General features: G+C 45.7%; 1 protein-coding gene across 4 annotated transcripts in view; it reads right to left on the reverse strand.

The window, feature by feature from the left end:
* Positions 1-929: 929 nt before the first annotated feature.
* DGKI (diacylglycerol kinase iota) overlaps positions 930-12660 on the reverse strand; it is a 436523-nt gene continuing 424792 nt past the window's right edge. For all 4 annotated transcript variants that reach the window (XM_059171955.1, XM_059171954.1, XM_059171956.1 and 1 more), the window contains 3 exons: positions 9347-9383; positions 7589-7688; positions 930-3440 (listed from right to left, as the gene is read on the reverse strand). In XM_059171955.1, coding sequence (XP_059027938.1) covers positions 3324-3440; positions 7589-7688; positions 9347-9383 — 254 coding nt within the window. In that variant the 3' untranslated portion in view covers positions 930-3323. The remainder of the gene's footprint in view (positions 3441-7588; positions 7689-9346; positions 9384-12660) is intronic.

A 12660-nucleotide genomic window follows, 5' to 3' on the forward strand; every position in this document is an offset into this window, starting at 1 on the left:
AGAAACTATTACAAGGTCCAAATGCAGACTGCTTGTATCTCCCAACGCCAACACATCCGCTTACGTGCTAAGGCCAGCCACCATGAGGTGAGCTCCCACCATGAGGGAGCCAGGGATTGTGTGGGGGCTTTCTATCAGCAGTCACTAACATCATGGCCATGCAGTTGCCAGCTAATTTCTCTTCTTCAGAAGTTGCATCGGTTTTAGGTGTTTATTTCCTTCTTGGCTTCTTTTGTTGTTGCTGTTGTTTGTTTTTGTTTTCTATCAGTCCCTGAATGTGATAAAGCACAGCTTCACTGGGGGAAGCTGGGTTCTAAACCAGGTTCTATTCCATTAAATGTGTACTTTCGGAATATGTGGTTCTGAAAATAATGACCTGAAGGTTCTCTCCTGTTGTCTTGAAGTAACTTTCCATTTCTCACACTCCTCCCTATCAACCGAAATCCACAAATGGAAGCCCCAAGCAGAAAGCATCTGCCCACGAAGGGCTCTTCAGAGCCAAGCACAGAGGACAACGGGCAGCTAAGCCAGCCACGCGCCAGCCCTGTCCTGAGAGGGTTTGTGGAAAATGGTATTCCTGTAAGTATACAGTTTTATGTCCTTTAAATGTTTGTGGGTTTCCAGATATAGACCAGGGCCAGACCACTGGTTTCTGCCCTTTCTGATGGCCCACTAAAGGGGATACTATATGCTTGAGCTGAGCTGGAAACTCCTGGAGCATATGGCCCCAGCTCCTTCTGAAGGCCAGGACTTTAAGAAATGCTACAGAAGGTAGGTTTAATATTGAATCCATTAACTATGTATCCGTTCTGTTCATTTTTGATGTTCTTTTGTTGGAAAACCCAAGTCCCGAGGGTCTTTGCTTTTTCAAAAAGATATTTGCCTTGGCTGTACATAGTTTCCCATCCATAATGCAGAACTCTTTTGTGGGGGGGGGGAGCTTGGAGTGATTTCCAAATGCATAAGAACCCCTACAGTAGTCATTACTTTATCTATTTCATACCAGGAATTTACTGTGACTTCAGTTGGACCTATTTAAACTGGCCTGTAGCCATCTATACCATAAATTCTCTCTGGGCTGCTTTGAAACATCACAAAGAAATAGGAGATGGTAGTTGGTGAAAACAGTCCTTCATCCCAGAGATGGGATCTGGGTAAGCAACTGTGTGGCCAACTATTTGGCTCAATCTAGGGAAGGGAAGGCACCATTCAAAGCCAGATTCCAGTCTGTTTCAAGGACTATATTTCTGTCATCACCACCTCTCTTTGACATTCCTACCAACTGGAAAACTCCCAGATGAAGCCCAGGGATTAAATTCTCCTGGAGCCTATTTTTTTCCAGTTTCTGGAGACAATCTACTGCCATCTTCCTCACCTCAGCATAAAACCCAACAGATAATTCCATCGCAAACACTGATAGATGGAAATAGATAACTCATAACCAACCTATGCTTCCACAGCTAGAAATGACACCAATAATTTGATTTTGAAACAGCTAAAGAGATCCTTTACCCCCATCCCCAGAGAAGCTATTTCTTCTTAATACAGTTTTCCTATGTGTCCTCTCAAAATGATATGTGACCAAAATGCGATTCAGGTAAGCAATGCGTCACCTCTGGACCTTTAAAGTGAAAGTGGAAATACAATCATTTACATGTTCACATGCAGAGACGCTAGGAAAGCACTTTGCTTATGTCTAAGAACAAAATGGAAGAAAGCTCAGAAGACATCAGTTTTAGTCTGAAACAACCCTGGATCACCCACTTTCATTTCTGACTTCTGCCCAAGTCAAGTAGACATGTTCACTGAAAGTTAGGAGCCCTTTCCTCCTGCTCTAGTAGTTATCACAGAGTCTCTACTAGAGGGACCAGTAAGTATAAAGTGATCTACGGTGGGATTCAAAGTTGTAATTCCAATGCCAGAAGACACATTTCTGGTTAGGGTTCCCACAGTGGGTTTTTACTAAGAATTTCCTGGTAGGGAGAAACAGAGAAAAGAATAAATTAGACTACCCCATATGTAAGAAATGGGGTTGCAGTGCCATCAGGCATGACCTTGGGCCCTGACAAGTAAAAGGTGAAGCGTCCATCGGGAAGACCCAGCCATCCTGGAAATCCGGCAGTGGAACTCATAAAACAAGGCTTTGTCCTTGGGATAAGGCTTACTCGGGGTAATGAAAACCAAACACTTACAAGGAAAACCTAAAACGGGACCCCTCTCACCACTACACCCAAGAGTCTCTACTTATTTGCCTCCGTGCAACATGCCAGTGACTGTGTTCTCGCTTAAGTGAGTTATTTTGACATATGTTGCTACTTTTGCATTGGCTGTTTTATTTCAAGTCAATTAGCCTGCTTTCTATTATCACTCGAGAAAGTCTAGAAGCAAATGCTGTCACAGTGCTCCATTTCCTGTAACCACAGTCCCCACACATGGTTTTCTGCTCAGCAACTTCAACAGCACTTAAAATCCAGTGATTCTGCCAAACCAGCCGTGGGCCTTCATTTAATCCTTTGCTCGTCTCTATCACAGCAAAAGGCAAAGATGGCTACACGTAGGCAGTATGGGGTTGTGCAAACAGCCCAAGCTGAACCAGTCCTTCGTGGCAATCAGCAACATCCCTGCAGCCAGGGCCAGCCCCCGGGTTCCCTCCCATGCCACCTCGCCATACCTTAGAGATACAGCACACACGTAGACATTATCCATGTGGCACGTCCCAGCTCCTACAGAATGAAAAGGGACGAGGGAGGGGAGACATGCAAAGAATCACTAATAGTCTTGGTATATTTCGTCTTGGAAATGGGAGCAGCTTTACAGTTGCATTTTTGTAGGACATCCAGAGGGCTTTCAGAGACCTCCAGAGTGTCTTGTGGTCTTCAGAGACTGAGTGTAAAGACAGCAGATCGTATTTTTTTTTTTTTTTGGAATGGTGGGTAGTTGCAGTAGAATTGTGTAGTACGGAGGAATCGTGAATGCATGGTGGAGGAGGGAGCAGTGCCATTTGTATGAACATCCTGTGAATCTCGAAAATAAATTATACAGGTGAACACAGCAGTTCATGCTACTTGCTGGAAGCAATAAGGATCAAATTTTGTGGAATGTGTATTCCACAAATCTCCAGGTATCCTGCCTCTTCCTCAGTGGGCTATCATGTTCTGTTGCATGTCTGGTAGCCCTTAACAACTGGTGGCATGGTCTCAGCTAGATTCTTGCAGAGAAAGACATATTTGTGGATTCCAACAGCTTCTTCCAGGGGAGCTGCCCAATTGCCGGGAGGGCACAGGTGATACACTTGCTCAGGTTCTCTTTGCGATCTACCAGGGTCAAACAGCAGTTTCCAGGTCCTCATGGCCAATGATCTTATAGTTCTGGCGGCTTTCTAGGTAAGCAGCCAAATCTGGGTCTCCAGCCTGCTGGGCTCTGTCTTGAGGTGTCTTACCCTAAAGGTGACAATGGGAAGGAAAGAGACATAAATACTTGCAATGAGATTTTTTTTTTTTTTTAAATCAAAGAGGTGTTCAAAGTTCACTCACTAAAGGATTTTTCCATGCTTATGGTTTTAGAGTTGACAAGACACTTTCAAATCTATTGCCACATTAAACACATGAGGTAGGTAAGTTCGAGAGAAAGGCAAGATCACTTGACAGGTGGGGCTTACAGCTGAGGAAAGTGGGGTTCAGAGAAACTGAGTCCACAGCAGGAAATGGTGTGGCACCCTGAGTCTGGGAACCCCAATTCTTTCTGGGAGAAGGGCAAGAGAAATCACTGAACAGAAAAGTAGGAAGTAGGCATTTGGACTTCTGACGCCAGACGCTTCCATGATGCTAAACCCTGGGAAGCAGCAAGCAGACAATGAGAGGACCAGATCCTTGTAAATGATCTAAAAAGGTTTCTTTGCTGGTTTCAAAGTCTTCAGTTAAGTTTTTCCAATTCAGAATATCTCATCTCTCCAAAAAGAGAGTCAATTTTGGACTATAAAAGTGATAAATATTGATTAAATAAACTTGGAAAAGCACAAATTTTGAGGAAGAAAATAAAAATCACCATTAATTCCTATACTATACTAAGATAATTAACCGCCGTTAACCTTCCACAGAGTAGCCAATTTGTCTTTTTCTATGGCTCTACACAGAAAATTTTTATAAACAGAAAACCATACTATGGGATACCTGGGTGGCTCAATCAGTTAAACATCTGTCTCTTGATTTCAGCTCAGGTCATGATCTCAGAGCTCTGAGATCAAGCCCCATGTTGGGCTCCGTGCTGAGTGCAGAGTCTGCTTAAGATTCTCTTTTCTTCTCCCTCCACCCCTCCCCCCTTGCACTTTTTCTCTCAAAAAAAAAAAAAAAAGTTAAAAAAAAAAACCCATACTCTGTTTACATCCTATTATATAACACACTTTTTTCACTTTATTAAGTGGATTTGATATATTTATCAAAAATTTATGTCATGCAATGTTCTTCTACATCATCTTAAAAGATTGTATCATTTCTTGCAGCCTACTCTAAAGCCGTATGTATATTGATACACCCACATGATATATCTCGAAGGAGGTCAACAGATAGAATTCAGTAGTAGAAGGAAGGAAGGCCTCCATTCTTTTGCGTGCATAAAGATATTACCGAACGCTCCCTGAGTCTTCTAATTTTTGTTCAGTGATATGGCTTTATCTATTTAAAAAGTGATATTAAATTCAAAAAGATGGAGGCATGGTCATTGTACCAAAGAAACAGCTCCATGTATAAGTGCACACGAGTATTACAAAAATTACTGCAGGCTTCTCAGCCTCCATCTGAGTCACTGCAATGGCGAGTGTCAAGCTCAATTAAGCCTGTTCCCTGCGGCTTACAAGGCTAAGTGGGTAGAGGAAAAAAGGAAAGTAACAGTGGCTCTGGATTCTTTCTAAAATCTTACTTATTTATCTGGGATTTAATATCGAACTGCTAGCTTGAAGTTCCTACAGGAAGTTTTTACATCTTGCTTACAGTATTAATAGACTATCTGGTCTTCAATATTAATGAAGTTGGAATTACTAGCTCCCAGGTATTCAGAGAGGTGAACCGAGGTGGCCCTTGAGTTGGTTTTTAAAGGAACTATTCCACATCAAGGAAAATTCTTAAGACATTGCTTCTCTCCAAAAAAGAAAAAAAAAATCTAGGAAAAGATCCAGTCATAATTATCATGTTCTGCTTAACTTAGCATAAAATTACAAAATGGAAAAATTAACAGATCTCCCGAAAGGATGAAGCGTAGACTATTTCATATGGTAAGACTTCTAGAACACAACGTTGGGAGACACAAGCATTCTACAATAGCATGAAAAAACAGTAGGACTTCGCTGACTTAAAAAAAAAAATGAGAGAGAAAAACAGGCATACCTACATGTGAAGAGAGATCATTAAAATGTTAATAGTATATAGGTCATAGAGTGTGAGATTTCTCATGATTTTAATCTTTTTAGATATTCTTTGCATTGCTAGAGTTTTCTATATAAGAATGCACTATATTCATAATCATAAAAATAAGGAAGCGGTGTTTTGGGAAAAAGCACACACACACTCAACAAAAGAGAACACAATCTCAAGGAATGTGGAGCCCATTTATCTGATTCAGAAACTTAGAAAGATAAACAAGACGAGTCTGCTCCGGGGCCTGGTGTCCTGCCCAGTCTTTTGTCTCTTTCCCATTGCTCCTCTTTTCCTTTGATTTCCTGAGGTAAGAGCAGTCCTTTGCATGGTTAAGTAGACAACTGCCACCCTGTGCGGGGAGTTGGCCCAGCCAAGCCAAACCTCCCTGAAACCGAGGCCTCCCCAATCCTGCCTAGAGGGTTGGTGTTTCTCCATCGGGTTACACGAAGAAGAGTTTAAGCGCAAATATCATCTGGGAAGAATATCCCACGGAGCCCTTAGCTGCTCCTCGGTTTCAAATGACCCTACACCCACTTAGCTAACCAGACAGGTAACAGACACAGCTTAGCATGTCCGACAGCCCTAGCGAGGAACTCAGGCAGCCAGGGACCTCCCTTGGAGAGCAGGGATCTGGTGGCTGCGGGGAGCGTGGAGAATCAGGCAGTGCTGCTGGCTCAGAACTGGGTTAGAAGGAAAAGAGGTCCATGTGGGAGACAAAGTTATTTTATGGTGCTCACTGCAGTTGTAGGACACCCCGGGGGAAAATGGACCAAAGCAGGTGCTCGTCACTTCAAGAGGTCTCGTGGGGCTCAAGTCCTATAAGGAACAGGTCTGTGTTCCTCGGCTACATTCATCGGCTCCAAACTTAGGTTATACACTGCCTTAGCTTAATGAAACCCTCATCTTTATGTTAAAATTCTTCTCTGCAACTCTCTACAGTTAAACGGTTTGTCCTTTCTTCGCGTCTACCCAGGATGGTTTCTCAGAGCTGCTCGGTCTCCTCTGTGGTACCGATGTTCTGTATTAACTGTCCCCCCCTCTGCCCCCCACCCCGTCCCTTCTCCTGGGCTACAGTCCTGGGGCTGCACTGAGCTTTACCTCTTCCTCTGCTCCAGCTTCCAGGCCTTTCCTTGGTGCTTTCTGTAAAAGCACGACTCCCAGTACAGCCTAATCTCAGATCTCCTGAGTGGAGTTTCTCCTGACACCCGACCTCTACCTGTGGGCATCTTTCCCTCAAGGTCGGCATGTAGGTCACACTATCAGTTTCTGGCCTCACTGCCCTCAAGATAGGAACACGCTTTAAATCCAGACTGACATGCCTTTTGCTGCAGGGAAACCAACCATGCTTCAGGTCCCGATGCCAGAGGACCACTGTAAGACAAAGACATTAGGCAAACCATGGGAGAAAACTCCACTTTATTGCTTTGTTGCCTCCTCCATCCCATTGGATCCGGGGAGTGCTCTGTCCCCACGTGAGAACGACTCATTTGCTGGGCTGGGGCTCAAAAGAGCTGAGGTTGGCTTCAGGCTCAGCTCCTGGTCTCAGGGCACAGAGCTCTCTTTTGGTTTCAGTTTCCGCATTGATGAAATTCGCACCCTAACTTCAGGGGTTAACTTTTAGGGAAAAATATACGAAAATAAGTAGAAAGAAACTTTTTTAAAAATAAAAAGCCAACATAAAGGCACCAGATTTAAGGCAGTAACCCTCTCTCTGGCTGACCACCCTGACAGAGACAGCTAATGACCTGGACACCCAGATGCGGGGCCACAGAAATCACAGATCGGAAGCTACTCTAGATAAAGTCGCTGAAGGAGAAATTCCAAAGCAGGCCGGTGTCTTCTACCCCTTTCCCAGGGCTTTGAACCTCACCTCCCCACAACTTGGCTGCTGGCCGGGGGGGGGGGGGGGGGGGGGGGGCAGGACAACCCCAAAGTCCCAAGGCCAGCACATTCAGAGGTTTATAAAGTCCCATAGGCAAGCACACACCCTTCCCCTTTGTGCTTATACATTTAAACTACAGTTTCTCTAAATGAAGCACTTTATTTTTTCCTCCTTTTTCCAAAGCCCCAGGCACTTCCATAAGCACAGAAAGGATGCCTTTGCTGCCGGCACAAGTGAAGGCGATGGGGCCAGCGATCGTGCCCGGCGGGAGGATGTTTGCCCTCAGTCCTCGAGTTACCTTGGAGTCCGTCTTTCTCAGAGATGCTCCCGCGTCCACCAGAAGCTGGCACACAGCCCGGTTCCGCTGGCAGGCAGCCTTGTGCAGTGCGGTCTCACCCCTAAATCAAAGATGAAATGGGAAACCACCCATAAAGGGGTTGGGGGCAGGGGTGAGAGTGGGGGCGGAGGCGGCAGGGAGGGGGTGAGGGTAGCTTCCTATCCTTCCTGCTGGGGTTCTGTGCTCATCCGCCTCCTTCCCTATCCGTAGCGGAGACCGGGGGCTGGGCGTCTTCGGGGGAGGTGGGTGAGGGGGTGTCAAAATGCCTTCAGTCATCAACAAACCATAATCATCTGACACCAGTCGCTTGTCTCACAGTGTTAACTAGGCTGAGTGATTTTGTTTTCAACCACTAGCGTTGGATTTAGGTAACACCCAGTAGCACTGCTGAACACACTGATGCGGGAGACGGGAGACCGGGCCTAGCCCCATGAAACAATGTCCTCTGTGGACACGTTCAGGCAGAACATAGGGGCACCAGATCAGGGACATATGGGGCAGGCATGGGAGACCAGAGGCCTTTCCAGCAACTCAACGCAGGGCTTGGCACACCATCATCTGGCCCTTGGCAGAGTGTCTCTGGGGGACTTGACGTGGAAGGATCAGGTCAACCCAAGCCACCCAACCTACTGAGGCCATGTGAATGGCAGGTGGGAGTGCATGGGCCACCACCGAGGACATCTGGGGGAGCTGGGAACATGAGCTCTCCCCTGTTGGCCGCAGGAAGATGGCAAAGCTAAGTAGCCATTTCCACCGCCTCTATGGGGCAGTCCAGGGAGGAGGAGATTTCCATTCTGAGTCCAATACTGAAAAGGTGTTTAAGGCCAAGGCATATGGAAAATCAAATGCAGTCCTTAGAACAAATGCATAAGTGACAACCTTGCCAATAGGTTGGGGTGAGCGGACAAAGTCTCTGTCACAATGGACGGTGTCTTCCCTTTCTAGTCAGTCATAACCATGGAAGTCTATCCTTTCCACTCAGCTTCCATCCTACTCTTTTCTCCTTTTCCTCCTCCAGACCTACTGAGCTCCTCCCCACCCATTTTTATCTCCTTTCAAATGTCTTTGAAGTTTTATAGTGCTTTCTATAAGGCTTTCAGGGGGAGACAGTTAGCCTTTCTTTGTTCCTACTTGGGGAGGAGGAGCTATTTTGCTTCCCTAGGAATAAAAAAAATTGAAAACAAACATCGTGAGTTTGAGGACCACCCCAGAGAGGATGATCTTCTCAACGAGAGTTTCTCATCTGAACCACAGAACATAAAAATGGTTGGAATGACTATATTCTTAATTCTCCAATGGCTGCATACACCTTGTTGCATTCCAGACCCAGTATAGGTTTCAAACAAAGCACGCTATAGGGTATTAGGATGTAATTTTCTCACAAACCCCAGTTGAGAAAAAGTAAATAAAAAAGGTAGATGTATTTATTTAGACTTTTCAGCAGTCTGTGATGCACTGTGCAAAACTACCTTGCGCATAGAAAGCTCTAAATGATGAACAGCGACGACTGTGCGTGCAGTCGTTATGATTCTTGTCATCAATTTTTATTGTGTGATTCTTGATTGAGAAGATTAGCCCTGCCTGGTTATAAATACAATGGAAAGTGAACTTCTTACCACTGACATTTAAATTATCTGTTGTAGGCTCTATAGACTACCTTCTCCTCCAAATACTCTCTGAAGAAAATAATCTAGACTATGTAACAAAGGCAACACTCACGTTTCGCTGTCTGCCATATCCAATAACTCAGAAGGTCCTAAAGAAGAGGAAAGGAAGACCCATCAAAAATAAATCCAGAAACTAACCATTAACACAAAAAATCTATAGTCACAGAATTAAAACACCTTGGAAAGGTGAATGAAGTAGAGTCACTCGGTGGGAGGGATAATAGGTCCACCTCCCCCGCTCTGCCCCCCGAAAAGACAGGTTTTCTCTATTCCCACTCGCCAACTTCCCAACCACCACCGACCAATATGCATGGGATGATACAGGCTATGCTTTTAAAACAGCTTTCAACCAGGTCGAAGAAATAAAATCCATCAGAATGGAATAAGTGAGAAATAACTAAAGGGTTACTTTGGGAGGACGGGGACACGTTGGTGGGCTTTAAGGATTATCATTCCCCAGCGGCAGATTGTTTGAGATGGGCTTTTATACAGTATGATTTTAAAGCTACAAGATACCATAGATACCATCCAGTCCAATATCTATCTTCTAGAAACAGAGTAAAATTATATTCTTCATAAAATTTCCCTTCAAAGACCTAGAAGAAATGTTATGTATAAACACCGAATGGTTATAGATGCTTCCTTAGAAACGGAAATGTCCAGTGGGTGTGTGCACTGATGATATTCTATTTGCTCAACAATTAAATCATTCAATCTGCCAACAACGCTTGGAATGGCCACCTTTCTACCTTCTGCACCACTGCTGCCCTCCCCAGCCCTCCTGTACTCTAATCAGTCTGCCGGTATCAGCTGAGACACATTTCCCATAAAGCCCTCTACAATCTCTACTCGGAATTCTGCATTAAATGTTCGGCCTATATGCCCCCTCACTTTGGACACTAACCCTTGTCCTCTAATTGGGAGGGTGACATAATTCATCATCCAAATTGAGATTGTCCTAGATGGGAAGGGCTATGTAATTAGCGATCATGACATTCAAACCGTAATAAAACCACCTGCTGATTTGTCTCTCTGTCCAACTAGACTCCGGTAAACCCCTTTGAAGCTGTGGCCTATGCTTTGTTTACCACTGCGTCCTTCCTCAGTGCCTGGCATGGAGCCTGGGACCAAGCAGACGCTTACATGTTTGTTTGGATGAATGAATAAATGGGCTTGGATGTGCCGAACGCAGTTCTAGGTATTGAGCATTCTAGTCTTTAGAAGTAGGACCCTGTTGATTTCCTGACTGTCTTGTCAGGTATCATTATCACTGGAAATGTGCTTATGTGATTACTTATTACGTGAAAAGAAGAAAGGGAAGAGGTTAGGACTTTCCAACCATGGAAAGTCACTGGGCAAGAGGATGACCGAGGTGCTGCGGGACCTTCACCATCCTCCCGGTCATCCGAGAAGCTGCCTCTTCTTTCACATCTCCTGGCCGTCTAGGCCACGTGACTCTTCCCTCATACCCTCTGCCCTGTTCGCCTCTTCCCTTTGTCCTCTTTGACAAATTAGGCTTCCTAATTGGTCTCTGCCTGGAGCGTAATGAGCATACCGACACAGTTACTAAGAAAAATGAAAATCTCTCTTTTCATTCGGATTTCCAGGTTTCCGATTCAGCGTACTGACTGCTCACTCCCAAGTGGTCAACCGCGAAGGTCAGCGGTCTTTCACCTGGAACCGACCTTCCTCAATTCGCTCCAGGTCCCATTTTTTTATATCGATTCAACGGGTAGCTGTGCCATCACCAGCCTGTCTCTCGGGCTCTCCCCAGCTCGCAGAGCTTATTCCCTCCACTGTCCTGATCCAGAACAACCTTCTCTTTTTTAGCCACACACCTAAATGTTACCCATCCTGGGAAGCCCAGTCTGTGACAGGCCTTCTGCAGAGACCAGCTTTTACAGAAAGACTCTCTCCCCTCTCTGCGCTCCCATGACACGGACTTGGTTCCACCCTTGTATTATGTATTTGCTTTTCAGGCCTAAATGAATTATACCAAAATGAATTATACCAAATGAATTATACCAAATGAATTATACCAAATCCCTGCCGTGGAAGAATATTTAGTATTTTTCCAGCACCCATCCTACATTAAGGACTTAGCAAAGACTTAACTCCTTTATTTTTCCTCAGTCTTGTGGTTCTAAGGAAGCATGAATGATAATACCCACAACACACACCCACGGAAGGGCAAGACGGTACAGTGTGGCGATGGGTACCGGAGCTGAACCTCCTTGCTTCCAAATTCGGGCTCTACCTGGCACTTACTGGATCTTGGGCAAGTTCATTTACTCTTAGTCTCTCAATGGCCAAGGACGATAAAGAAGCATTGATAGTATTTATCAGGACTGTTGTGCGGTTTCGTAAGTTCATATAAGCCATATGTTTAAAATGGGAGCTGGGCCGCTGCATGCCATGCCTGAAGTTTGGATCTGAAGGGTCCTACTCTCCGCCGGAAGCAGATTACACTAAGCTGAGATGCGGAGCATCCGTGGACGGAGGGAGTGTCCTGGGCTCTGCATTTATCTCCGTTGACTTCTGAAGCTACTTGTCGACTCAGATTCCATGTCCCGAGAACCAGTGCTCCAGACCCCGTCAATGGCTGGCGAGGATTTCTCCACAAGGTCAAGAACAAGAGTGCTTACAGTGTCCAGCGGTCCTCACAGAGGGCGAGGGAGGGTGCCGGCCACCTGGAGGGAACCTCTGGAGCCATTCCTTTGGAAAGCAGCTCCGTGAACGGGAGCAACCCAGCCCCAGGGCACTCATGGCAGCTCCGTTCCGCCAGCCCCTGTGAGTGCAAGCCTGTTCAGGCACCAGAGGCCGCACGCTCCTCCCCTTAGCCCTCAGAGCCGCACCCATGGCTGGAGGGTCCATACCACCAAGTCCTGTCGGAGAGAGGCTGCAGGCCCAGCTAAATCTGTGCTAAAACCATCATCGTTTGACACTCTGGAAGTGGGGACGAGGAAGAGAAGAGTCCTTGTTCCCCGAGTGTTTTATAAAAACCCCCATAAACGCAGCCAGCCCCGAACCATGAGAGACTGATTCTCCGGTCTGTGCGCCCCGCATGCCTGTAGCTGCCTCTCACTTTCCCCTTCCCTCCTTTTAGTCCTTGGAGGCTGACAGAGGTGAGAGGAAGCGGTGCTGCTCCTAAAATGAGATATTCTTTCTCTTAATTAAAACCTAACAAAACTCCAATTATAGGTTTCGTGAGTGGAACAGGCTCTGGGATGACGGACTTAATTAACCCAAAGTTTCCTCCTCTTCCTGTCAATCTATGTAATCACAAGAGAGCAGCACGTTTTGAACATTGTCGGGCAAATCACCCACGAACGGGCAACGATAGCAGTGAACCGATGACAGGAGGGG

The sequence above is a fragment of the Mustela lutreola genome, chromosome 4, assembly GCF_030435805.1.
Source record: "Mustela lutreola isolate mMusLut2 chromosome 4, mMusLut2.pri, whole genome shotgun sequence".
NCBI lineage: Eukaryota > Metazoa > Chordata > Mammalia > Carnivora > Mustelidae > Mustela > Mustela lutreola.